General features: G+C 38.6%; 5 protein-coding genes across 8 annotated transcripts; 3 read left to right on the forward strand and 2 right to left on the reverse strand.

Moving 5' to 3' along the window:
* Positions 1-2,191: 2,191 nt before the first annotated feature.
* On the reverse strand, positions 2,192-6,438 carry LOC6580075 (ceramide glucosyltransferase). The gene is made up of 2 exons (XM_002005909.4): positions 5,105-6,438; positions 2,192-3,635 (listed from the first exon to the last, which is right to left on the reverse strand). Exons 1-2 carry the CDS (start codon positions 5,915-5,917, stop codon positions 3,015-3,017), a joined length of 1,434 nt encoding a protein of 477 aa, XP_002005945.1. The 5' UTR covers positions 5,918-6,438; the 3' UTR covers positions 2,192-3,014.
* A 303-nt stretch (positions 6,439-6,741) lies between these two features.
* On the forward strand, positions 6,742-8,609 carry LOC6580076 (damage-control phosphatase ARMT1). Of its 2 annotated transcripts, XM_032730544.2 has the most exons (5): positions 6,742-6,838; positions 6,914-7,196; positions 7,247-7,363; positions 7,445-8,171; positions 8,228-8,609. In XM_032730544.2, exons 2-5 carry the CDS (start codon positions 6,929-6,931, stop codon positions 8,535-8,537), a joined length of 1,422 nt encoding a protein of 473 aa, XP_032586435.1. In that variant the 5' UTR covers positions 6,742-6,838; positions 6,914-6,928; the 3' UTR covers positions 8,538-8,609. The 2 variants fall into 2 exon arrangements, with proteins under 2 accessions (XP_032586435.1, XP_015019569.1); XM_015164083.3 differs by lacking the exon at positions 6,742-6,838 and having other exon boundaries at positions 6,845-7,201; positions 7,267-7,363.
* A 102-nt stretch (positions 8,610-8,711) lies between these two features.
* Positions 8,712-11,474, forward strand: LOC6580077 (damage-control phosphatase ARMT1). Its single transcript, XM_002005911.4, has 5 exons — positions 8,712-9,115; positions 9,302-9,404; positions 9,463-9,559; positions 10,095-10,958; positions 11,017-11,474. The coding sequence occupies exons 1-5, from the start codon at positions 9,018-9,020 to the stop codon at positions 11,166-11,168; spliced, it is 1,314 nt and encodes a 437-aa protein (XP_002005947.1). The 5' UTR covers positions 8,712-9,017; the 3' UTR covers positions 11,169-11,474.
* A 523-nt stretch (positions 11,475-11,997) lies between these two features.
* On the forward strand, positions 11,998-13,404 carry LOC6580078 (damage-control phosphatase ARMT1). The gene has a single exon (XM_002005912.1). The coding sequence runs from the start codon at positions 11,998-12,000 to the stop codon at positions 13,402-13,404; it is 1,407 nt and encodes a 468-aa protein (XP_002005948.1).
* A 286-nt stretch (positions 13,405-13,690) lies between these two features.
* Positions 13,691-26,696, reverse strand: LOC6580079 (ERI1 exoribonuclease 2). 3 transcript variants are annotated; one of them, XM_015164085.3, is made up of 3 exons: positions 26,156-26,696; positions 14,895-15,181; positions 13,691-14,831 (listed from the first exon to the last, which is right to left on the reverse strand). In XM_015164085.3, exons 1-3 carry the CDS (start codon positions 26,176-26,178, stop codon positions 14,254-14,256), a joined length of 888 nt encoding a protein of 295 aa, XP_015019571.1. In that variant the 5' UTR covers positions 26,179-26,696; the 3' UTR covers positions 13,691-14,253. The 3 variants fall into 3 exon arrangements, with proteins under 3 accessions (XP_015019571.1, XP_002005949.2, XP_043867023.1); XM_002005913.4 differs by lacking the exon at positions 26,156-26,696 and adding an exon at positions 16,758-17,158; XM_044011088.1 differs by lacking the exon at positions 26,156-26,696 and adding an exon at positions 16,758-17,171 and having other exon boundaries at positions 14,791-14,842.
* Positions 26,697-27,006: the final 310 nt, after the last annotated feature.

Raw genomic sequence — 27,006 nt, forward strand, 5'->3', positions numbered from 1 at the left:
TAAAGCCCATTTACTTTTTGTTTTATTGATAAGAAACAGTGCACGCAATTTTCAGTACATGATGAGTTCGTTAAGGGCGGAAGCCTTTTTTATGTATTGTATATTCATTATTTTTCATTATTATATACTTTTGTTTCTATCTAATGAGGGGAATTTTGAGGGCTTCTTTCAGACATGCCGTTGCCCATTGAATCCCTCAGATATTACCTCGATCATTTCAATACACTTGATAGATGTTAATTGAGGAGCCCCCGAAAAGCTCAATCAAAATATCTTATGTCCAGCCAGAAGTCACATCGAACGATCCACTCAACAACACATATGACTCACGATAATAATGAGTGCGTCTTATCATACAAAAAATAAAAATATATATGCATATATATATGTATGTATATGTAAGCAAACAATTGCTACATACGCACAGTCTTGAATGAAAATAAAAGCTACTATAGCACTACGTAATGCATGAGTATATATACATATACATATATGTATATGTATATATATATATATATAGATATATTTACTTTTGGTATATTGTTGAATTCTCATTGTTTGTTTATTTGATTCACTAATGTTAAGTCTAGATTACAAATATTTTTAGAAAATACTTATTTTGTATGCTTTTGTTAACGTTTGCTTAGTTTTATTTTTTAAGCAAATCAAAGCAAGTCAAAAAAAAATAATAATAATAATAATAAAAAAATTTGAATTCTTTGAACACACGGCAAAAACGCATTTTTTATTTTTTATTTAAAAACTACAAAAATTAAATAAAAATATTTAAAGCATATATATATAGTTATATATGTATGTATATCTATTGCATAATTTCTTAATTAACTTTATTTTAAACTAAATTGTTTGTATTAGTATTTGGTTTTACAAAAACCTTCAGTTTATCATTGATCTTATTTGGTAAGTAATTGCGCTTGATTATTGATACATCATATATATTATATATATTTATGTGTGTGTATGTATGTAAGTATATGCTAGCACTTAATTATGTGTGCTTACTTTGCTTTGGAGTTCTTCCCAACCTGCTCTCATATCAGACCAATTTAATTTCAACGTTTCTATTGATAAGAAATCAAAGCAAAGATATCAATAAATTAATTTATATACATACATATTTATATATACATATACATATATGTATAGTATATTTATGTATGATCACAAACTGTAGAAATCTAACTGTCCCAGGTTCATGAAATACAGTAGCCCAAGGTAGAGCTAACAAATTTTTATGTGGCGCCTCGTGACCATTGATAAAAAAAAAGCAAAGAGTAATAAAAATAATACAAAGACCCATCCAATGCCGCAGAGACTCACCTCCTATAAGCATGTAATCTATGTGCATTTGCACACATACTAAAATAGTTTCAGCTATTAATCTCTTGTTTCAATAGCTCGCCTTTATCTCTCATTCTCACTGCCCTTCCCATTTCCATTTCCATTCCCATACCCAAACCCCGTCTCAGTCCCATTCCGTGTGCTTTGCAACTGATATGGCTCTCTAATCTGCTCATTCGTTCAATTTATAAATATGTTCTCGAATCGCTTTAGCTGTAGCTGTTGCTGTTGCTGTTGCCGAGCTTGTGTCTGCTCGCTTGTTATTTGATTTTATTGGATGCATGCTCTCATATAGGCAATACTTGTTTATGTGGTACATTCAATACTGAGGATCGAGATAAGCAATACGCCTATCAGCTGCAATGACAGCAAAATACTCTCGCTCTGCCAAGAATATACAAATGTAGAATATATGTATATTGTATATATGCGATATTACATGTTGACTATGGCAAGATCTAGATCTTCTAGATCTTACCTATGCAAACTATATGAAATAAAAGAAAACTTGGTGTAGGTGTACGTACTTCCCGATCGATTTTTAAGCCTATGTCAATTGATTTGGACAGCGTAGCCCCGCCCACTTTCAGTTCGCAATTGTCTAATGTGCGATAAGAAATACGCATTATGATGAGTCAGCTGAGAGTTATTTCCCAGAGCTGTCAGAGCTTGTGCAACCTGACACAATCGTAATACACTATAGACTGAATCCAGTTGTCTGACTCATCGGAATCAGAATCCCTTTATCATCTAACAAAAGAAATGCGGGCTCTAAATCAAATGACAAACGATTGACAATCAAATCAAAAAACGAAAGTAAATAAACTCATTTCTAATGTAAATTACATTTATTCGATGGCGTTTTTAGCGAAGCATATTTACAGAGCGTGAAGCGGGTAGAAATTAATAGAATAGGGACAGATCGTTAAGAGTTAAAGTAAAGTAAATCGAACAAAAAAATATATGTGTGTGTATATCGTTTTGCTAGGCAAATCATAATAATAAATAGCTAATTAGATAATTACAAATATCGAATTACAAAATAGCAATAACAAAATCTAATCTAAAGAGCTCCCTCTTTCTCTCTGTTGCTCTCCCTCTCTCTCTCTCTCTCTCTCTCTCTTTCAATCTTCGATCAACTACAAAAATGTACAAACCGGCGCAACTTAGTATAATTATATCTTATAGATCTCTACAGCATAGATGCCTAAAGATAAATGGTCAACTTATTATTAAGTTTGGTTCTAGAAATCAACAAAATGTTTGCACATTGCTACCGTTAAAGCTTCTTCTTGTTGTTGTTGTTTTTGCTGTTGTCAGTTTAAGAGTGAGCGTGTGTGCGAGTGTGTGTGTGTGGGTGTGGGTCTGAGAGCAAATCTCGTTCTGAACCTCGTATGCCTGCCTCTCGCCTCATTGTGGATGCTGCGTATTATTAGCCTAGGGCGCACAGCAGCAGAGAGCTAGCAGCTCATTGGACTCACTTAACTTAAAGACTTACTTAAAATTAAAGTTTATGTAGTGACTAAGGGGTTTTTGTTTAGGCTAGTAATAATACTACTAACATTGACTGTAGCTCCACAGTGTCGCAGTCCGCTGAGTCCCTAACGAAAGTACAATTACGCATATAACAAACAAATTTGAACTAGCTGCTGCTACGAGATCAGCAATCGCTGTTTGGCTGCCGCGCTCAGCGTGCCCAGTCCCGCGCCCTTTGTCGTGTTTGTTGTTGTTGTTGTTGCTGAACTTGATGCGGATGCCGACGCCGACGCCGCCGCCGCTGCTGCTGCAGCGGATGATGATGATGACGACGACGATAATGATGATGCTGATGATGTTTTTGATGCCGCCAATAACGTGGGCGCCGGCTGCAGTGGCGCTGTTAGCGAATCCGTTGCAGGTGAATTAAGCGGCAATTCGTAGGCAATGCCACCCCAGTGCAGCTTAAAGGTGCGCGTCCGCCAACGTATGGCCGGATTCCACAGGGCGTGCAGAAAGAGATACGGCCCGGTCAGCTCCCGGAACAGCCAGCCGATGACAAACTCGAACTTGCCGAACGGCATCGAGCCGTGCTGCACAATCGACAACAGCAGCCAGTCGGACAGAAGCCAGCACAGAATGTGCACCAAGTAAAACCCCAGCGGATCCCACTTGAAGAGCAGCGACGCCGACCACGCGGCCAATGCACCCAGGATCATGCACTCGGACAGCGGCTCCAGCAGAATTGTCGTTGGCACCATGGCAACGCGCAGCTTCGCCCAGCGTATGAGTCGTGCCTAGAAAAGGAAAAATTACAAAATATTTATTATACACAAATATTCAAGTTAAGCAATTAATGGTATTGTAGAACGCGAAAATCATTAATAAATACATGCTAAATAAATAATACGTGATTAAATGGCCATGATTGCACTTGTCGCACCAGACCTAATCAGCTGAATTATAGTTAACCAGAATCGAGCGATAAAGGTCTAAGAGTGAGCACAGTAAAATGAAATACTTATAGATAAGCTGAAAACTAAAGAGATGGAAAACTTATTAATTTCTAGACCAAAACTTTCATTTCAATGGATTGCTTATAAGGAAGCTAAATTGTAGTTATTCAGAATAGAGATATAAGGGTAGACGATTAGATATAATCAGACATTTACGATATTCGTAGTGCCTAATAACATTTATTAAATAACTGTAGCATGAACAATCCATGCAAATTCTATTTTTAATGGAAAGCTCAAATTTACCGTCTAATAAGAAAATACAAAAGTTATTTCAACAGTCGACCTTTCGAGTATACTTCAAACTGAATAGACTTTTGATATACTCTTGTGATATTTGATACATTAGAGGTTCGTCGGCCTTACGGTTGATATATGATATATGAGACTTTTATGGATTCCACTTTGTTCAGTTATGTATGACGTGCAATTAAGGTCTGTACAATTAATCAAAGGAATAAGTAATATAAATTGACATATTAAGAGTATGCAAATATCGTATATATGTATATGTGCATATCTATATCTAATCTCGCATTAGAAACTATATAGTCTTAGACTCCGAACTCTGAAGGTCAACTACCTTTTAGTTCAAATTCTATTGCCTCAAAAGAAGAAAAGAGTAAAGTAGTAAATATTTAAGAGTTCTATATGGTATATTAGCGTAAACTTTAAATACAATTAGTTAGGTATAAAACCGTAAACTGTAAACCAAATTAGTCAAAGTCTATACAAATAACTTAAGAAAACAATATATTATTTAAAAGTAGCCATAGCCAAGAAAAATAGAACGAATTAGAGATAATATATATATATATATATATATATATATATATATATGAATGTAAATTTTATATACATCAAATATAGCATGAGTCAACAACAGATCAGGGATTTGTTAGGGTTTATAAGACCTTATCTTTAATATGCAAAGCAAATATATGTCGAATCTGAAGTTTTTATGGGTAACTAAGGTGTTTTTCTTTATAGAGTATTTTTGCCTGGGTAGAAGTTCAGCTATGCTGAAACTGAACTGGAATGGGATTTACCTTAGCGCAAGTGTTTTTTGTATATTATAAATTAAAATAGCAATGCGAAAATGTTTAGCTAATTTATGGTGAGTAATAATTGGCAAAGTTAGCAATAAACGAACTCTTCGCGTGTTTCTAGAGAATTTTAAGAAGCTATATAATATATAATATATATAGTATATATGTATTTGTGTGATGATAAGCATCGGAATAACTTACCTGAAAGCTGGCTATGTCGCAGAGGCCGCTGTTTTGGAGCGCGGGCTGATTCGAGATGCGCATCTTCCAGCCGAGCTCCATGACCCGTTTGGCAATGAAGAAATCCTCGGCCAGGTAACAGCCGAAGGTGCGCAGTCCGCCCAGCTGATCGATGACCGCCTTGCGCAGCAGACAAGACATGCCCGTGTGGCAATTGATGCCCAGCACATCGGCTGACAGGTAAATCCTGGACTGCACCGTGCCAAAGAACACTTTTTCGAAGGTGGCCGCAAATCCTTCCCGGTCGCTGGTGAAGGGCATTTGATGGACGAGCGCATGTCGCTCGGACATGTTCTGCACCATGTCCAGCAGCGTGTCGTTCTTCATTTTGATGCCGCTGTCTGAGATCATGACAAAGTCATATTTGGCTGCCATGTAGCCAGGATGGATATTGTTAATTTTGGGATTGACACCCACATTGGAGCCACCCACGAAGAGCTGGGCATCAATCTGGGGATACTTTTCGATCAGTTGCTCCACCAGCTTGATAGCCGGATCGTGTTTGTCCTCCACACAAAACAATAGCTCGTACAGCGGATAGTCCATGGTGAAGAATGTTTCCAGATTATGTTGCAAATTCGGATCCACGCCCATCAATGGCTTCAGTATGGAAACACCCGGCAGCGGGGAGGACTCTGTGGGCAGCTTGCACAACTTCTTGTGCAATTTGTATTTGCCATAGCAGATCGCGATTAAATGTACGCACCATGTACCGAACCAAAAAATCATAAAACATGCTGCGAAGCCATACACTGCCAGTGGCGAATGTGACATTGTGTGTGTCTCTGTGTGTGTACGCGCGTGTGGCTTTGTCTGTGTGTTTGTGTTTGTGGTGTTGGGTGTTGTAGGAGGCGCTGTCTGGCCCGTGTGTGCGTAAACTAATCTGCGTGCGAGTATGTGTCTGTGTCTATGTATGTGTGTGCGTGTAGTGGATGGATGTCACTGCGGTTTAATTGGTATACATCTGTACGTGCCGCTGCTCTTGTTAACGCCTTTCGCCTTTGTGGGGGGAGGCAGAGTAGCAGCAAATGCTAAAATGAGTCCCGCTGCCGGACTTTATCTCGTTCCCGTATATCTGCCTTTGTCGTTCGCCGTGGCTGAGTCAGCATGCCCCGCACACACAGTCAACAATTGGTTGCGTTGTTGACTATTTAACTTTAACACTATGTCGTCATAGGCGTTTCATGGATTATTTTTCTTTTTTCGCTAATTGATCACTAATTTGCGCGTGATAAACATCTCGAAGTCTTCGCGTCGCGTTCCATGTCCAAATAAAAACTGCAGTGAAGAATAGGGAACGCGGAAGTGAAAATATGCCAAAAATGCACCAAGTTACTGTATGTAAAAAAATACCGAATAAATTCGACTTTGCACTAAATAATACCATTATTAATTGAAGTCTTTTATAGAATTATTTACTATAAGCGTAAAATAATTAAATTTAAATTTAAAACGAATAAAGAAATATAATAATAATAACAGCAATAAATAAATATAGTCTTAAATGTTATGAAATCATATTTTTATATCTTGTTTTTTATTTTTATTTTTCAAATCAGCAGTGTTTTGCTTGAGCAGCATATTTTCCTCACCTTGTTTGATAGTTTGGTCACACTGCATAGCGCAAAGAGACATGCATATAAATAAAACAATATATATAATGTTCAATAATCATCTCAATTTAATTTAAAATATGTAAGTAGGCTTTCAATATCTTAAAGACAAATTTGGAAATTAAAAATGAAAGCCTAAAAACACAAAAATTTTAAGTTAAATTAGACGAAGATGGAGCCCGCGGGGGAGGAGTGCATCCTGAAAGATAGAGCGGTAGATCAAAAAACTGATGGCCAACAAAATATTACCAAAGTGCTGAAGTCGGATTTTGATGCCAAATACAATATTCTCGATATCTCTACTCCGCTAAATAATTTCTTGTCCGCCCACTATAAGCGCAGCTACGCTTATTATTCTCTACTCAATATCCTTCCCGTTGTGCTGACGAAAGTGATTGACTCAATTACAAAGGACAAGAACGAAATAGTCACACAATTTGGTGAGGTGTGTATTAAGTTAAAGCTGTTGTTCCCTAATCATAATATACAGCGCCCACAACATTTGTGCAGAATGCGCGTGAGGAGCTGAAGATCATCATTGGACTTATTTCGCGGCTCAAGTATGAGCTACAAACGGACAAACCCTTCCAAAACTTTACTGGCGATGGCAAGTATTGGTTTTTCTCAAATGCCAGTTATCGACTGCTATATCGAATCGCCTAGCTCATTTTTTTATCCCCGCTCGCAGAGCCAGATCGTGAATCATGGAATACCTTTATGGCAGATCTTCCAGCCAAAGCAAATTCGTTCTATCAGGCATGCATGATGCATACGGAGTGCTATATGTATCGCAAGCTCTACTCCTTCGTGGAAAACAGCATATTTCTGAAACAGTTCGATTACTTTGCCAAGATCAAGCAGGACACACTGAATAGCTGCCAGGCTGATATAGTTACATTGGCCAAATACACAAGGCGCACAGAGAATACATTTGACGTATTTAATGAACTTTTAAAAATTAACCTGTGGAGCACCCGCAATGATCTCTCCAAAAACGAAAATGGACTCTCGTTCAACATGAATGTGTTGGAGGATGTGACGGCAACCGATAGCCATATTCTCATCAACGAAGCCTTCGAAATCTGGCAGTGTTTGAATATCCGTAGATCGAAAAAACAATGTGTCGACTTTGTATTGGCCGATGTTGGTTACGAGCTCTTCGCCGACTTTATTTTAGCCGAATATATCATCGAAAAGGGATTCGCGGCGAAGGTACGATTCCATGCTAAGGCTTGCCCTTGGTTTGTTACCAATACAACCCGACGGGATTTTGAAATGACGCTACAATATCTGAGCAAACACTCCGACTATAACCTCAGTCTGGTGGGCAATAAGTTTTTGCAATTTATGGATGAGGGTAAATTTGAACTGGCACCCGTTTCAACTTTTTGGACCGGCCCGCATCCCTTTCATTGGTGAGCTCATAGTCACATTATTTGGTTTCATAACTTAATGCGATTTATATGTTTAGCATGAAAACCGTGGACCCAAAGCTATATAAATTAGTGCAACACTCAAAGCTAATCATCTTTAAAGGTGATGTGAACTATCGCAAGCTCTTGAGCGATGTTAGCTGGCAGTCGACACAGGATATGAAAACCTGCTCTGGCGCAGTTGTACCCAATAGTTTTTGCACAATACGCACAGCCAAGTCGGAAATAATATGCGGTCTACCGGAGGGCACATATGAAAGACTTCAATCGATTGACTCCGATTGGATGGTTTCTGGAAGTTATGGAACCATACAATTTGTGCTTGGCACTGGAGAATATGGCTACTAATCTCTGTATTAAAACCTGTATATCAAACTGTTTTTAATTTATGTTACATCAATAATTACATCTAAAAAGTCACACATTTCTTTTAATACAGGGATTTGGTAGCATACACTAATTTTAAGAAATCAGTCTTAAGCTTAGCAGAGCGGCAAATATGCAAATGTTGTTAAGTTGGCCATAATTTTTTTAAGTGCATGATCAGCTGTTTATCAGCTGCTTCGAAACATTGTAGACATAAAGGAGACACATTTCCGATATTTTATTCCATGAACTGAATCATCCATCTTTAATAAATTTGACTGTTAATGCTATCGATAAAAACTATCGAGTCTAAACCATCTCTGGCGATTGACTTCCAAAGTAACTTGCATTCATGTTGTCTACATTCAAGGCGCCAACACAAATAAATACGTTGTACTTTGTAGCAGTTACATTATTGTTGATCCCAATCAAGTCCCAACTTGCACACAGCAAACAATAAATATGGCCTTAGTGGAAGACAATGCTGACTTCGATGCTGCAAATGGAATTATTGATAGTGAAACACCTCCACACACAGATCTAGCCGCCCAATACAAGCGGTAAGTTAACGCTATATATAGCATATCGAAATTTCCCATACGCATGTGATTATATGCATATATATGTATGTAGAATGCATACCTATATGTATATACATATGTATGCATGCATATATGATAAGCATGTATGGAGGAGCACTGATGTAATTTGATTTGCTGACCTCTAAATGCGACCCTCTCTTGTAGGAGCTTCGCCTATTACACGTTTCGCGTGCGTCTTCCATCAACGCTGGCTACGATTGCCAATTCCCTGGCAAATAAGGATGAGCTGCTGCCCACATATGGAGCCGTGAGTTAGCATTAGATTACGTAATTCCCAAATAAACAACTATGATTTGTTTTTATAGGATGCAGTTTCAGATATTGATCAAACAGCTGCAGCTGTGCTCGAGCTACGTTCGAATATTCTGAAAAATGGGCCGTTGGAGCCATTTAAGGATACAGGTATGGAAGAGCAGACCATGAGCTTAAGAATTAATTGAGAATAATTGAGAAAAATGTATATACACATATACCCATTTCTTTTCTTATGATAATGTAATGAGCACAAGGCTTGTAAGTCTAGCGATATCATTTAATTGATAAATAGGTGTAATATATAGAGATTTAAGTCTATAAGATGTAAGTCTGTATAAATACTTATTAACGAATCATCAAGAGGCCATGCTTTCTGAAGAGCTATTTCTAGAACATGCTCCATTTCTTCATCACAATCTATAATTATATTTATAGACATATACATATATTGATCTCCCACATCAGTTCTTAAATAGTTTCATTTATATTTAACTTCATCTCTAGATAGCGCTTTCTGGAACATGCTCCATTTCATCAACAGCTATAATTAAAGTTTTATGAATACATTTATATATATATATATATCTGTTCTTTGTGAAGAGTGCATATAATTTCATTAATAATCAAGTTAATCTATAAAATAGAAATATTATATACTCATAAAAACTCTCTTCCCTTTCAGAGGCCGATGTTGCCACATGGAATGCATTTCTGGAGAAGTTGGACAAGGATAAGCGCACTTACTTCAGCGCCTGTTGGCTCTATGCAGAGTGCTATATGTATCGCAAATTGTGGTCTATATTCAGCTTATCGCGCCTCGCCGGCTTCGATTACTTTCGCAAACAGAAGCAAACGGCGGCACAGCTCAGCCTGGATGCGATGGTGGCCGTTGCGAATGCCACGCGACGCAGTGAACGCAATTTGAGCACATTTCAGCAGTTGGTGAAGCTGAACCTGTGGGGCAATCGCTGTGATCTGTCGATTACGTCTGGCAAACAGGTGAAGCCAACGGGAGATGCTTTCGATCAAGTTGCCGAGCTGGATAGCAATTTACTGGTGGATGGCACCCAGGCCATTTGGCAATCTCTGGACAGCGCCGACGGCAATGGCACTGTGGAGATTGTCTTCGATAATGCCGGCTATGAACTCTACACAGATCTCATACTGGCCGAGTATATCATCGACAAGGGATTGGCGCAAAAGGTGCGCTTCAATGCCAAGGCCATTCCCTGGTTCATATCGGATGTGCGGGCCGAAGACTTACACTGGATTCTGGAGTTCCTCAGCGGCCAGGCGTCGCCTGTGCTCAGCGAACTGGGCAAGAAGCTGAAACGTTTCGTCGACGAGGGCAAATTCGAGCTGGCACCACTGGAGCACTTTTGGACCAGTCCCTATGAGTTCTATCGCATGGCCGAAGTGCAGCCGGCGCTGCACGAACGACTCTCACAGGCGCAGCTGATCATATTCAAGGGCGATCTCAACTATCGCAAGCTGCTGGGCGACTACAGCTGGCACGACACCGAATCCTTCGTAACCTGTTTGCGCGGTAAGTGAACTTTGAATGGAATAAAATATGAATTTCAAATTGATCTTCGCTTCTGCAGGCTTCAAACCCTCAAACCTTTGCACACTGCGCACCATCAAAGCGGACTTGGTTTGTGGACTACCCGCTGGCATATCCGAGCAATTGTTTGCCAAGAACAAGGAATGGATGCTCACGGGCGAATATGGACTCATTCAATTTGCCAGCAAGTGAACAGGATTCAGTTATCCATGGCAATAGCTCAAATGTTGCGTAGGCGTAGCTAAATTATTCAATTCGTGTTGTTAATGTTTATCAAATGCTAAATTATTTTAATCAAATTAGTAAAACTGTTTAAATTTTTGTACTCGCGTAACTTTTGCAGCATGCTGAACAATCAATTCCTTTATGTTAATTATTTTTGTTCAACTCAATTCTTGGCTTGTAAGCAATGTGTAAACTTTAATGTATGTAATTTTAAGTACAATAATGCTCCAATATATCTGCATGCATGTGTTTCCTCCAATAGTACAATATAAATACTCATTTTCTCTTCAATTAAAACAAAAACATTTACATTAATTATTGTGACAATAGCTTAAAAATAGTCAAGTGCTAATTGATAAACAAGTTTCTTATAATTTGATGAAGATATATATGAAAATATATGTATGTATATATTTATATATAATATATCATATATGACTGAGCACTAAATGTTGGACGAAATGAACTTTAGTTTTTTGTCTGACTAAAAATAGCAAAGGCAAAAAAAAAAAAAAATCTATAAATTATTTAAAATTGTTAAATAGTTACATTACAAGAAATTAAAATTAAGATGAATATTCTCTAGTTCTGAGGCAAATGGAAATGAATGAAAAAGAAGAGCTTAATGGGGCTTTAAGCCCACTTTTAGAAACATTAATAATATATTTATACAGTTATAGTTAAATATATTTCTAAATTCGAAATTCATTTTGGAAAACTTTGTCAAAATTGTGTTAGGCTAAAAAAAAAAAAGAATACAAAAAGAAAGACCCATGTCTAAAGCTGAACTGAGATCATGCTGGACGATGTGTCGATTACAATTGCCGATTCCCTTTCGGGCGAGTCCTTCTCCACGGCCCACAGCAAGGGAACAATATCGAGCTACGCCAGCAGCTTTGACGAAGCGAACAATATATCGGAGCTGCCGGCGCCGCTGCGTGAGCCGCTGTCGGCGAAATATAAGCACAGCTTCGCCTATGCCACATTCAAGGAACGCGTGCCCAAAATCCTGTTGGATCTGATCGACTCGCTGCAAAAGCAGGAGGATCGGATTATCGAGAAGTATGGCTCGTATGCGCACTTCGAGCTGCGTCGCATCATCTGGAGCCTGAATATCTTGCGCACCGAGGTGCTGGAGAACAAGCCGTTCAAGTACTTCTATGACAAAACGCCCGACTCCTTGGAGTGGAACAGCTTCATCAAGCACCTGACGAATCGCGAGAGGAATCAGTGGTTTTCGGCCCAATGGCTGCACGCCGAGTGCTACCTGTACCGTCGCATCTGGAGGGCCTTCCAGCGCTCCGAGCTACTCAAGGACTTTGACTACTTTGGCCAGAAGAAGATTTGCTCCGCCCGCAACCTTGTCTATCTGTTTCGCGCCGTCCTGAAGGGCGTGAGTAAGCTGAAGCGCAGCCGCAAGGATTTTGTGACGATGCTGAAGCTGTCGCTGTGGGCCAATCGCTGTGACCTCTCCATCACCAGCGACAGTCCCTCGGACCAAATTATGCAGACCCTCAAGCAGTACAACAGGCACTTGCTGGTGGATCAGTCGATTGAGGTTTATCGCTTGCTAACCCGCGACCTCCACTCCTCCGTCACGCCTGCCATGGTCGACATCATCCTGGACAATGCTGGCTTCGAGCTCTTCGCCGATCTCCTGCTGGGCGTCTACCTGATCGATACGAGACTGGCGGTCAGGGTGCGCTACCATGTGAAGGCCATTCCGTATTATGTATCGGACGTGACGGCCAACGATTTCAACTGGATGCTAAATTTCTTGCTGAACAGCGAGATCCCCGAGTTTGCCCACCTGGGCCGCAAGCTGCGCTATTTCATGAAACACGACATCTTCGCGCTCTACGAGACCTGCAAGTTCTGGACACGCCCGGAGGGCTTTCGTTGCATGCGCCAATTGGCGCCCTGCCTGTACGTCCAGCTCAGCTTCAGTGCTCTGGCCATCTTCAAGGGGGATCTCAACTATCGCAAGCTGCTGGACGACATCAACTGGAACTCCACGACTCCATTCCCCGACTGCCTTGGCGGCTTCCTGCCCACCAGCCTCTGTGCGCTGCGCTGCATTAAATCGGATCTCTACTGCGGCATGCCCAACTGCCTGGTTGACTTGCTCATGCTGGACAATCCCAAATGGATGTGCACGGGCGAAAAGGCAGTCATTCAGCTGGCTTTCAAGAAGCGACCCTAGCGCCTGGGGTCTCCAAGTTCAGTTCCTAAATATATAGACTTCGTCTTTTACATATATATCTTTATCATCAGTTCATTTCATCTCCGAGTTGGATGTACGGCAGTTCAATAAATTGTGTTTAATATTAAACATTTAACATTTGAATATTAGGATAGGAAAAGTCCCCTCTTCGACTCTCCATCCTTGAAAGCTCATCCCACTAAGTTCTGTTCCATTTCAGAGCGTTCCCTACGTATCCCAATTTATACCCATCACACTCAAAGGTAAATCAAATAAACAGTTACAGTTTCTAGTTGATCTTTTCTGAATATATCTATTGTCGTTTTATTAGTAATGCTGCTTAAAGCTAAATGTTGTAGGCCGTGTTTGGGCGATGAACATAAGTATGATATTCCATATACGCAGTATAGACACTATTATTAACTATGCATTATTAAATATGAATAGTAGAAAAATACGCTCTATGGCCATATGTATGTGTATATATATAAATATATTAAATGCTGCATTACCCCCACACCTCATACACACACGAATGGAGAGAGAGAGAGAGTGAAGGAGAGGGAGGGCATGGGGCGTGGGGCCATGCAGCATCATTTGAAACAATTCGTCGAATTTTCAAGTCTTATCAATTGCCTCTGCAGAACTCATCTCGGAATTTGCCACACGCACGCGAATATTTTGCAGGCTATTCTCACATTATGAACTGTCGATCTATCATCGCCAGCTACGTAATATTAATTGTTTATTAAAAGTCGGTAACTAAGTGCAATTTGTTTTTGTATGTTTTCTTTCTGTTTTTGTTTTCATTGGATATCGCTTGGAGGGAGTTCTCGCTCGATCGCTGGCTCACAATATACAATTGGGATTCAGCGTCTGATATGGCGTCAGATCCTTGGTGATGGAGAAGAGTGCACCATCTCTGACCATTTTGTACATGAGTGCGCCCAGATTCTTGGCATCATCGATGCCAGAATGCGCACGTCCCTCGAACGCCAAGCCCACGTGCGAGAGGGCATCACTGAAGTTGCACGGCCGGTACTTGTACCACTCCCGGTAAATGGCGCGCACATCGACCCACTGATTGAAATAGGGCGCCTTGCGCATGCGCTTGCGCGTGCACTCCTTGTGCAGGCAGATGCCAAAGTCCCAGTCCGTCCAGGTGACAAAGGCGCAGTTGCCCAGCAGATTTGATTTGCTCGTCTTGGGCAGTATCAGATTCCGGGAGCGCAGCTCCTTGCGCAGCCACTCGTGGAACATCATCAGCGCCGTCTGCAGCGGCACGCCCGTGTCCACAGTCTTCTGCTCGATGCCCGTCAGCTCCGTGCAGTAGGTGCTCAGACGTGGCGACTCAATTGGCATGACATACTTGTGGAACTCCGACTCAATCTTGCCCGTCTTCAAATTGACGAGCACCGCTGGAAACTCTGCGAGACAACTAACAATTAGCATGGGATCGATTTTTAGATAGATCAGCTGCCACCACTCACCTATAATCTCGGCTTCGCGCCACTGTGGCGGCGCCTGTTTCTCCCAACACGTGGCCTCAAAATCAACGGCAATCACATGGCTGAATGGCTGCATCGCAAACTGTTTCGATTTGCGTGATTTTTTTGTCTTGACTCCGGCCGAGGCTGTGGCTGTTGTGGCTGCCGATCCAGTGTCTCCGGCGATTCCGTTGATGCTGATATCGGCTTCGTTCTGCAGTTCATCCAAGGCGTTGGCTGGATCTGGTCGTCCGCCCTCCACATACAACGTGTCGATCAGGCCCAGTTGTCTGCCGTAGCCAAACCAAAGTGGATAGAAGAAGGGGATGAGGGAGAGATAAACGTTAGCTTAATATATCTGTAAATGTTTACTGATTTCTGTCTTTTTTTTTTTTTTTTTTTTTTTTTTTTTTTGCAATTTTTTATTATGTATTTTTTTTAGAAAAATATATAGGAAATATTATGTGGAATCTTGGCAACTTGTAGTTACAGTCTAGTACTGACATTCCACAAACAAATCCTGCTCGACTCTCGTACAAAGCCAATGAAGCTGCTACTGCGATTACAAATTAGAAATCAACAAATTACGCTCGACATTGAGAACTTTTGGAACGCACCTCGCTTTGCGCTCTACTTCATTAGATATTGAATTAAATTAATAGTAAATATGCTAAGTACATTTAGGACTCTATATATTTCTTTTAGATTACTTTGACTTTACTTTGATCTACATTGAGAAATTTGAGAGTATTTTTAACAAACATTTCATTTCATTAATATTTACATTTCATTTTAATATGCAAATATTTATAAATATATTTAAACAAAAATATTTCATCAGTCTTTCACAGCTTTATATGATTTACGAATATTTAATATGTAAACTAACTAAATATAACAACCAATTTAAATTCCTAATCACTCTTTGGAATGCAATTCAATCAAGTTTGTTGCTTTTTCTACAGCTGTTGCTGCTGCTGCTGCTGCGCCTGCTGCTTTCCATAGCACACGATCATGGGCTTCTGCTGCCAGAGCAGACCATTCGTTTCACTCAATGCCTTGGCCACCACCGCCGCCAGTGCCTCTGCCGACGCCCCATCCGAATCCAGCTGCTTAAATGTGACGAATGCTTGTCCCTTCATGCGACCCTGTTGCATGACCTTGATATCCAGACTCTCGGCCGGCGCATAGCGTGCATAGAGAGCGCTCAGCTGCGACTCTGTGATGCTCTTGTCGAGGTTCTTGATGTACAGCTTATTGCTCGGCTCGCCCACTTTGTAGTTCTTGTAGACGGGTAGCTCTTGCAGCTGCTCAGCAGACAAACGCTCCTCGGGCAGCTGAGCGGCAACGGGCAGCACTGTCGGCAGTTTCAACTCTATTTTACGTAGGAGTGGAGCGATGGGCACATTAGCATTCTCTTCTTCTCTCTTCGTTTTGACTGCCGCCGACTTCTCCAATTGCAGCGCTTGCCGTGCACGCTTACGATATTGCTCCAATACTGAACTATCGGCAGGTCTCTTTCCTCTTAGCTTCGGCTGCTGATTAGCTTGATTGTGCTCCTGTTCCTTGTCACTCTCCAGCTCGCTCTCCGTTTCACTCTCAATCGTTTCGGTTTGAGTGGCGACGTCTTCTGACTGCTTGGGCGGCAATATAATGCCCTTGGGTCGCTCTCCAAATGGCGGCGGTAAATTCATGCGATTCATTAGGTGCAGCACTTGCACATAGAAGCGCTTATCGCTCTTCAGTGTCTCACCGATGGCACTAAGAATTTCGGCATTGATGGGCGGATAGGCGTAGCGTAGATATGGCGGTGGCGGCTGCATAAAGTCAAATTGATTATTGCAGGCATACAACTTTTGCACATACTTGTTGATTTCGGCATTCGAAGTGGAGTCCTGCTTCAGTTGGGCCGGCGTTGTCGCCTGCGTTGATTTGCTGGTGGTTTTCGGCTTGGTGCCGTCGGCGGCATTGGCACGCGGTCCAAAGTTGCTGACGCGAAGCGGCTTGTCCAGTATTTCGCTGAGCCCCAACAGCTGTTTCAGGGCGTTCTGCGCCTCCTCGACATCAGCATATTCAATAAGCGCACGCTTGCGACCAAAAGCGTTGAGTGACCGCGGTATAATCAGTTTTAGTTCCTGTATTAGTTGCGAAAATTCGCTCATGCTACAGGGCATGTTTTTTAGCAACAATTTGCTCGTCTCTGTGCACATTTTTCTTATAAACTTCAATTACAACTAAAATGTGCTACAAAAGCCTTTGAGTTATCGATTCAAAGGCGATAACTTTTACTCAAATGAAAATGTTATTCAGAGTATGACCATTTTGTGTGGAGAGCTTTATTTTTTAACAGAGGAGCACACATGTTATGTATTTATGCTGTTTGGTGTGACCAATCGCAATTTTTACGCCTTAGCGCATTTTTTAAATTTATACATATATAAAATTTTAGTGCAATTAGTTTGGTCGATATGCTTGCAATGCACTCGCATTACTGCTCAAAGAGATAAGCTGTAGTTACGTTTAAGCATTTAACTTTCACTATTAGTAATCAATGGCTTTTGACAACATTAACTCGTTTGACAGCTTTTGACCGGCTAACTAGCCCTGACCGGTTTTGTTTACCAGCGTAAATGCAACAAAGTCAAAACAAAAACATATTATACAACAAATATATTTATATATGTATGACCCATGCACATGTTAGTAAATCTTGATTACGTGCATTCAAATGTGTAAATCGCGTGCAATCACAATTCTGGGTGTGTACACTGTAATCGCAAATGCAAGGTCAACAAACAATTAATAAAGATAAATAAAGGGAATCTTAAAGAAAAAAAAAATAAATAAAGACAAAAACAAAGATTAAGCTTGTCAGTTTGCGTCTTTTGCAAGAGTCATTGCACTTTCATTATGTAAATTGAAAGAATTTATGAATATAACAAATGCCTGACACAAACCGTTATGTTTTTGATATACGGAACACACACACATATAGCCTAACACAATGGCTTTGTGAAAAGAGATCAACACACACGCACGCACACAGCCTGCAAAAACACTCAAAAGTCAGATTGCATAAAACTTGCAATGATTGAGCGGACAACAGAAACAACAACAACAACAACAACAACAATGACAAAGTCGACGACACACTCTCACTTTCGTTCGGCCAGGCAGCTGCTGGCTGGTCGTGGGAGGAGTGGAAGCGCACACTAACGATGTCCACTGCAAATGCGGAAGCAGAGATATACTTAGTCCGGCAAACATGCAAAAATTGGATTAATGAACTCACTCACTCAGTCACTCTCACTCTCTTTTTATCTGTCTCTCTATTCACAACAATGCAGTGAGTGGAATTGATCGTTGCCATTCCAAGCAGCTGGAAGGGGTAATGCAGCTATATTTAGATAATGGAACGGCTGGAAAGAGCATTGTCCTAATGGAGAGTTAATTGTAAATAAAATTATAGCACTTACCAGCGCTCTAGCTCTGTCTCTCTCTCTCTCTCTCTTTAGCTCAGCACAGGCATAAGTTAGAACGGCAATGCAATGAGTGGAATTGTTTTTCTAGCATTTGAGTTATTGCAACTATTTTTAGAATATGTAGGGCTGGAGTAGTAGTAAACTGCATTGGTTAAATGGAATGTGAATGGTTAGACAAATTGCTCTCGCGCTCTCTTTGTCTCTCTAATTTTAAAAGAGGAGTGCTATGCCAGCAGTGAAATTGCGCCTTGGCATGTCAAGCGGCGCTTAAGGATTAAAGCACAGTAACTTTAGAAAATGTTACTTACACAAAGTAAGAGCAAATTGCAAATCTGTTTAACTAAATTTCAATATGTGAACAATTGAATTCAAGCTACAATAATTTGCTGTAGAAGTGAAGGTCTTGTTATATGCATTTTAAATTTAATTAATGACTAATGGTCATCTGAAAATTCCCAAAAAAAAAGAGAACTAGCAAATTGAGTAATCCAGGGAAACCCCTATGACTATAATTTTTTCTTACTTTCAAATCTCGAGTCTCCAACGAGCATTGCTTAGTGCTAATATACTCTTTTCACTTCATTCAAAGCGAGCAACTAAATTGGTTTTCTATGATTCATTGGACATTAAAGATAATCGACTATCCATATAGACTTTAAGCCACTTTGTGAATGGCCAAAGTGCAACAGGTTGAGCTTAGACGTGTTCTGAAAAGTATTTTTATTGTTTACGGTTATATTACGTGATGTCGACAAGCCCCCTAAAAAAAGTGAATATTATTTCTGTTTTTGTTATTTATGTCAATCAAATGGGCGGCTCGTGCCGCTAACAATGCGTGCCTCAGGTACTCAGCATGTGCGACTCTCCACTAATTATCTGGCAAACACAATGTCAATGGGCCTCAACTCGATAGCCGAGCACACGGTAGTTGACATTTCGTTGACGGCGGCTCACATGCACTAAATATATAATAACTGTATTTAAATAGAGCTTTTCTATATTATTAGTTAGGGAAGGTAGTTATTAGGCTTTTGAAACTGGAGGCTGTTCACGATTTATTATAATTGTCAATGTTATACGAAAATGTTGAAAACTTTTTGGGGTGGGTCTTAAAATTCTTAATAGTATTTGCAGTGCCATCTAAATCTTAGCTATTTCTAAGAATGTATGGGTAATGGAAGTTTAGTGTAATATATTTTTGTTAGAATATATTGATCCTAAACATAATGTTCTGCATCTGAATCATCTGAGTTAAACATAAAGGGATCAAAGCATCTATAGTAAATTCAATATAACTTTTCCGTTATTTATCTAAGCTTTTCTCTTTTGAAGCTAGAACTCTCAATGTAGTACCCGAAACTTTTCTACCCTTTAAAGTTGAGCTTTATCAACGAGAATTAAACATTAGTAAACCATTTAATGCAAGGATCTAAGCATTATATGATTGTATATATCTCTTAATTAGGCATACCTAGATGCACTTGGCTTCTCTACTTATTCCAACTCATGCCATTTACATGCTCGAAATATCGTTCAGTTTGCAATATATTAAGTTAGCCGTTCGACTTGAAATAAACAAACAAACATAAATAGAGAACAACAATCACTTGATTGCACTGTATATATATGCATGGGCATGCCTGTGAACAGCATGTGCAAGTCGATAAAAGTGCACAAACAAATTGTATAAGCGGTGTAGGCTGCCAAAAATAGCGAAATTGACTGAATCAATCAATGAACTTCAAGTCTGAAGAGTGGGAGACAAGAGGCTATCAATAAGCTTTATATAGTATATATGTATGTATATGCAGGTGGAATGACATATTCCAGCTTAATTGATATCAGTTATAATAGGCCCATTTGGCCATAGTAATTGCCACTGTGGCAAATTGATAATTATATTCAAGGTCCTTGGGCAGTGCACCTGATGTATGTCCATACATATACATATGCATGTCTATATCTATGTGTGTCATATATATTATGTAATTGATATTGAAATTAGCAATTACCAGCTTAAGCTATGAACAGGTCGCACTGCATCGTATCGCATGTATACATACATACATATCTACATACATATATGGGAATGTACTTTGCATATATTGCGCATACGCCGCGTGCAACGTTTGAATTGGAGGCGCGTGCATGAAATTTACTGGGCCAAATGTGCACTCACTGGCTCTCTCTCTCTCCCTATCCTCTCTCTCTCTCTCTCTCTCTGTCTCGCCCTCTCACTCGCACTTTAATCTAAATTCGATTGCATTTGTTTTCCTACGGCTGCTGCTTTCTGCTCTTCATTTTCAATTATTTTGCTCAGTCATAAATATATTTACTTTGCATATGGCTATCCCTGTGCTGCATATATATTTATGGCCTGGCCTGTGCGCGTATTTGCTCTTGACTTTGGATAAGTTTGGTAAAAACTGCTTTCAGCCGGATTTCCCTCTGAATTCACACAAGCCCAATAACTGCTAGCAGTATGATGGCGTACAGTGGGATAATTTCATTATTTTCATTGCAATTTTATTATATGTAATAAAGTAATTGATGTAACTGTAGAAAAGCGATTTCAATGAAATTATAAATTGTCTTCAAGTAAAACCCATTTTTTTAAGGCACTTATTTTAAGTATTTTTAAATAGGCCAACTAATTTCTCAATAATATTAAATATTAAAAACGATCTAGTTCAAAGGCGAATTTCTCTTCTTAAATATTTTTTTGTTTTTTATTATATTCCCTATTTTTATTCTAATTAAGTTTTTACAGAAACTCTTTCATACATTTTCAGCTGTTTTATAAGACATTTGGGGTTTGTCACATTTTTTGCTTAACTGTCCCACTGTGCTGTGATTCGTTGGATGCGCAAGATCGATTCCAACATGTTTTGGTTTCTTCAATCACGATTTATATTATAGAATCCCATTGTCGTAGGTTAAAATTGGATATATACAAGGGGTACACTAATACTGCTTCACATTCTGAAAAATTATTAGCTTACATTTTTGTGTTAAGTAAATATTTATATCGGAAAAAGTTTATATTTCTCCAATAGATTTAAATATTATTATTACAGATTTACACTACTATTTATTTATTTATTTTTTTAATTTTTATTTATTATTCTATATCTTTAGTATATAAAATTCACATTATTCGGCTGAAGGCGTATCTTACTTAATAGTCTATTACAGTTATTAATGATCTGTGAACGAGCATTGCGCAGTCGATAGAAGCCGACCGAAAATCCCATATTTGTTTACCTATTTTACTTGAAAATGCGTCTTAAAATCATTTTTTTCCACTGATAATTTTAATAGTTAATTATCGAGCAATTCGACAAAAACATTTTTACGAAATTCTTTAGATTCTACAATTTTAATTTTATTTATTTAAAATTTAAATCTCACACCTTTTTCAACAAAGGAAAATGAAATATTTGAAAAGGTTCTGATAAGAAATTTAAGAAAAATAAAATATAATAAAATATTTCCAATGATTTGACTAATTTTATTAATTTTAATGGACCTAATATGCTTAGAGTTTATTCCCATTATATTATTTTAAATTTAATTATAATTTACTAATTTTTTAAACTTACAAATGCGTTGCCAAAGTTTCCCATTGATCAATTAAATGCAACATTTTTTGTTTATTGCTTTCAAATTACTTCACTGATTTGTTAACTTAAAAAAAAAAAGTATTTTTTTTTTCGTCAATGAAACATAAATTAATATGAATTTTCAATTGAAACTATTTTCGATTCAATTCGACACGCTGACAAATCTCGACTGAATAAAACAATTTAAAACGTGGCCATTTGTCAAGAGAGAATTATTAGTTGATCAAAAGCTTTGTTTCAAATGACAAAGCGAGCAACAACAACAACAACAACAACAACAGCAACAGTTAAGTGAAGATGAGAATATAGAAAAATTCATTTATAGAATATACAACAATGTCAATTAATAAAATATTCATAATTAAATTAAGAGGGAACAAAACATTTGCACAGTCTTAACATGCTTATATATGGGGACATATGTGTATATACATATGTACATATGTATATTAATTATGTATATGTATAGAGTTTCGTATGACGCTTAGATTACAGTAGATTTGTAATAATTTTATAAATGATATTTGCATTGTTTATAAAACTGATTGCCAGACAGATGATTGACTAATAGATGGAACTGAACTGAGCTGCGTGGTTGATTGAGCGATTGAGCACTGGCTGACTTTATTGAATGCTAGATTGGTTGATTGACTGATTATGATTATGATTGATGGGCTGAATGGTTTTACGACTGCTTGATTGATTAAATACTTAACTGACTGAATAAGCAAAGGGCAGGTTGATTGGTTATTTGACAAACTGATAGCTTGATAGACTGCCTAATTGATGAACTGAAAGCTGGGTGAGTGACTGCTTGACTGTGACAGATATAAATGTGGTATAAAAAAGGTCGGGTATTCTATGATGTAATATGAAATAAATATACAAAGTATGAATGGGCATATATATGTATATGCATATGTGCATATGTGCATATACAGAGTGCAGATTAAGTGGCTATTTAGATTATTATAATTATCAGCATGCACTTGTATTTGCTTTTGCTGTTGCTTTTGCAATTTCAATTGTTGTGCAAAAACTCTAAAACTTTTCCATGTGCTCTATAAATATCAACATCAAAGGCCACAACAGGCCATCGGACGTATTGGGGCCACACAAACAAACAAACAAACAAACAAACAAAACGGCAACAAAAACAACAACAACAATGCTAGATGCAGCCTCATCTATATGATATATGGACACAGATAAAGATACAGATATAGATACAAATAAAGATACAGATACAAATACGAATAAAAGTACAGATATGTACAACTGCATATATACACACACACACAGATATAGATACGTCTACAGATCCAGATACATTCAGAGATATGTGAACTGCACTTTTGCAGCTTCGTTTTCAATTGCTTTGGCAAATGCACTTGAGAGTTGGCCCCAGAGCTGCGCAGATTGTCGGCGTTCGGCTCCAATTACATTCAATTACAATTACAATTACAATTTCAATTACAACCCGGAGATGTACAAAATGGCACGCCGATGCTATTTTTGGAGTGACAAACTCCAAAGTGGACCTAATTGAACTGTCGCCATTTATTTATGGGTTCAAATTGTGCAATGTGCAGAGAGAGAGAGAGAGAGAGAGAGAGAGAGACAGACACGCACACTGTCAGCCAATGTCCGCGGCATTAAGCCTGAGCTGCACTGCAAAAAATTAAGTGCTCTATGCTCGTTCTGAGAAAGTTATGAAGCTGAAGCTAGAGTTTCTAAATTTGAAAGACATGCACTTACTTGATAGGCTATTAAGATTTAGCACACCAGAGGCGTGGCAAATCGGCAATTACTATATACCTTAGCACAAAGGTGTTATTAGTTAAATCTATTGACAAATTGAAGCTGTATATATCGTGAATGGAGAGTAGAGAGAGAGGGTAGAAAAAGAAACGAACAGAAACAATAAAATTTGACAACTGTTTTACTGCTGACTCAATCAAAATGCTGCCAGAATTAATTAAAATGTTAACTTTTAGTATTTAAGAGCGGGTTTTTAGGTGGTAGCTGTTTTTTAGTAGTACTACCCAGTCGCATGACTCTTAGTTATAAAGCTTTTAGTACCAGGCAATGCTTAGCATGGTAATTTTGAAAAGTTTTTTTTTTTAATGAATGAAACAATGAATGATTCAACAATGGTATGTTATTTAAAAAAAAAAAAAAAAAACAGTGAATAATCCAACAATAGTATGTCATTATAATTATACTATTGTTAGATTATTCCAGGTTTATATTATATTATTCGATATTTATAGAACAGCAATTGTGTATCATTATATATCTATAAAACTAAAAACCACAAGCTTGATAGATTGATAATTAATTAAGCAATGCAACTTAAGCTTGCCGGATATTATATATAGCAAAGGCAATTGATATCTATTGACAAGCAGAAATGGAATTAAAAGTGAAAATGATATGACGAAGTGGCAATACTCTAGGGAAATATTTAACCATGTATTATATAAATAATAAAGTAGATTAATTGCAATAAAATCTTGTAAATAAGGAAGATAAATTTAACTTTTATGCACATATATACAATTACATTAAATATTAACTTAACAAAATATTCAACTGTTTAAGCACCTGAGATAAAATGTCAATGAAATGAAATTAAGCTCTAAACATAAATATTTACTATGCCAACAACAAGGTTGTAGCACTTCGATAATGTTAACGCACGTGTAGGGTGTTTGCCAATGAAGGGACAGTTGACGCTCAGGGCCAGGCTGCAGTAAAGTGCAATGACCAATAAAGCAATTGTAAACAGTCGCAGCAGCAGCAGCAGCAGCAACAGTAACAGTAACATTAATAACAGTAACAGAAATTAAATAAAAACAAGAACAATGTTGCGAATATTTCTATAAAACTTACACAAATCTCGCTTAAAGCTTAAAGCTCCCTCTACAGTTCCATTCAGTTGAGTGGAGGAAGCGGGGCTCCAGCCCAATCGCCAATTGCGCCTCACCAAAAGAAACAATAACAACAACAATAGGAGCAATAACACACTCAGCGCACACCAACAACAGGCTACAACTACAACAAAAACAATTACCGCAATCTGCATGCTAAATGTTAAGGTAAACAATGGACGGGAGGCGCAGAAGAAAAGAACAGAGCAAAACGAAATAAAAAGCAGCGAGAGTAACGGCGAAGTCAACGTCGCGACGTCGACGCAGGTTTTTATAAACAAAAATTATTCACGAATTTGAATTCAAGATATGTAATTTATGATCAAAATCTTGTGCATAAATAATTTAATACAAAATAATTAAAGACATATTGCTAGCTGAACAAAATGTTTAAGCCACATAGTTTATGAGTCATTGAAAAATACTTCAGACACAAAACCCTTATACAAACTTCTTTTCAATAGTTCTACATCCACTATTTGCACTTACAGTTTTACATGCATAAAAATTGGATGGAGTTGCAAATATTGCTTTGCCAAAACTTTTCAGACACAAAAGCCGGAGGACAACAACAGTTTGACATTCATTAGTGTTTCATTACAGTTTTACAAGCACAAATGCAGCCAAGATCCGCCTTTCCAATATTCCAAGTCCCATACAAACTTCACTTTCTTTCTCCCTACAGTTTTACATTCATGGCAGGCAATTTACAGTTTGACAGTCAGCAAAGTTAAGTAGTCTCCATAAAGTAATTTAAATACATACATACATATACATAAGTAGAGTATTTCATATTCGCTTGAATGCCATGAATGAATTTGTTTTACTTCTTTCAGTTTATTGCACAGACTTGTCATTTGCAATGCACATAAATGTGTGTGTGTGTGTGTAGGTAAAGGTATGTGTGTATGTGGATAGAGTATGTTTCATTTCTTGGACTTTCCTCTCGCAGCACTTGCAAATCGATAAAAACAATTTTCAACCTACAATAGTCATAGCACGTGCCCGTTGTATACTACGTACATACCTATACAAACATACATACATATATGCAGATATATTATAATATACCCACAGTCATATTGATATATCAATTGGTGAAAGAAGAATAGTTTTGGGAATTGCAGACATGACAAAGGGACTTTCCTATAAGAGTTTTCAGCATTTCTTATTGGATTCTCGTTGTATGCCGTTTGGAGTTATTCAGAATGCATTTTGGCACTCACCTTGCCAGTCTCATCAACGCCATTATTGTGCGAAATATTTCTTGTTGGTCCAATTTATAATGTAGAAGCGCTTAGCGAGTTGAGTTGTAAAATATTCAACTTGTATGCGAAAAAAAAATTCGATTGGTTATTTTGGCAGTGCGAATAACGGCATTGGGCAAGGGCAAGGAAGCGCTGAAGGTGGACCGGTAAATTTTCTTTTGTTGTCTGCGCGCTTCCACAGACACAGATGCACATATGCACTCAACACGCACACACAAGTAAGCGCGCACACACACGCATATGCAGGCGGCGCACTGCCGGCACGTAACAAAAGGAGACAAATATCGAAAGCGACGAAAACTGAAAAACAATTGCGCGCGCACACAAAACTTCACTCAATTCTCAAGCGTCCGTCTACAGCGAAGATCTGAGTCTGCCGACCGGCACAGTTGGATAAAAACAAACTAGCGACAATGGCAGCGACGACGACGACGACGACGACGGCGACAGCGACAGCATTAGCAGCAGCGGCAGCAGAAACATATGACCGAGCGTCTAGATGTGACCAGTTGCAGAGACATTTAATAAGTGGCACTAACCAGAGAACACATAGACTAGACATCTAGAACAAATTTTTTCACCGGCGAAAAAATGCGCTGAGGAGACTACACAACTTCGTATTTGCTCGGCTCAGTCTCTTGAGGCTCAAGCATTGAAAATAAGGCAAGACAAAATCAGTGTGCTGCGAGCGCTGCCACGAAATGCACGCATTACCAAATGAAGCACGGCTATGCGCTCTTTTTCCCTTGCTCACTCTCTCCCTCTCTTTATGCTCTCTCTCTATGGTCTCTCGAATGGCAGCAGCGCAC

This window comes from Drosophila mojavensis, unplaced genomic scaffold, assembly GCF_018153725.1.
Source record: "Drosophila mojavensis isolate 15081-1352.22 unplaced genomic scaffold, ASM1815372v1 contig_80, whole genome shotgun sequence".
Taxonomy (NCBI): Eukaryota; Metazoa; Arthropoda; class Insecta; order Diptera; family Drosophilidae; genus Drosophila; species Drosophila mojavensis.

Bases quoted from the DNA above. Each gene is read 5' to 3' on its own strand.
- LOC6580076 (XM_032730544.2), top strand. From the start codon at position 6,929: ATGGAGCCCGCGGGGGAGGAGTGCATCCTGAAAGATAGAGCGGTAGAT. The intron at 7,364-7,444 runs GCAAGTATTGGT...CCCCGCTCGCAG, and splicing joins CCAAAACTTTACTGGCGATG to AGCCAGATCGTGAATCATGG. The intron at 8,172-8,227 runs GTGAGCTCATAG...TTATATGTTTAG, and splicing joins GGCCCGCATCCCTTTCATTG to CATGAAAACCGTGGACCCAA.
- LOC6580077 (XM_002005911.4), top strand. From the start codon at position 9,018: ATGGCCTTAGTGGAAGACAATGCTGACTTCGATGCTGCAAATGGAATT. The intron at 9,116-9,301 runs GTAAGTTAACGC...CCTCTCTTGTAG, and splicing joins CTAGCCGCCCAATACAAGCG to GAGCTTCGCCTATTACACGT. The intron at 9,405-9,462 runs GTGAGTTAGCAT...TTGTTTTTATAG, and splicing joins TGCTGCCCACATATGGAGCC to GATGCAGTTTCAGATATTGA.
- LOC6580079 (XM_002005913.4), bottom strand. From the start codon at position 17,101: ATGTGCACAGAGACGAGCAAATTGTTGCTAAAAAACATGCCCTGTAGC. The intron at 15,182-16,757 runs GTATGTGCAAAA...TGGCTACGGCAG, and splicing joins TCGAATGCCGAAATCAACAA to ACAACTGGGCCTGATCGACA. The intron at 14,832-14,894 runs GTGAGTGGTGGC...GTTGTCTCGCAG, and splicing joins GCGCGAAGCCGAGATTATAG to AGTTTCCAGCGGTGCTCGTC.
- LOC6580078 (XM_002005912.1), top strand. From the start codon at position 11,998: ATGCTGGACGATGTGTCGATTACAATTGCCGATTCCCTTTCGGGCGAG.
- LOC6580075 (XM_002005909.4), bottom strand. From the start codon at position 5,917: ATGTCACATTCGCCACTGGCAGTGTATGGCTTCGCAGCATGTTTTATG. The intron at 3,636-5,104 runs GTAAGTTATTCC...TTCCTTTTCTAG, and splicing joins GCGACATAGCCAGCTTTCAG to GCACGACTCATACGCTGGGC.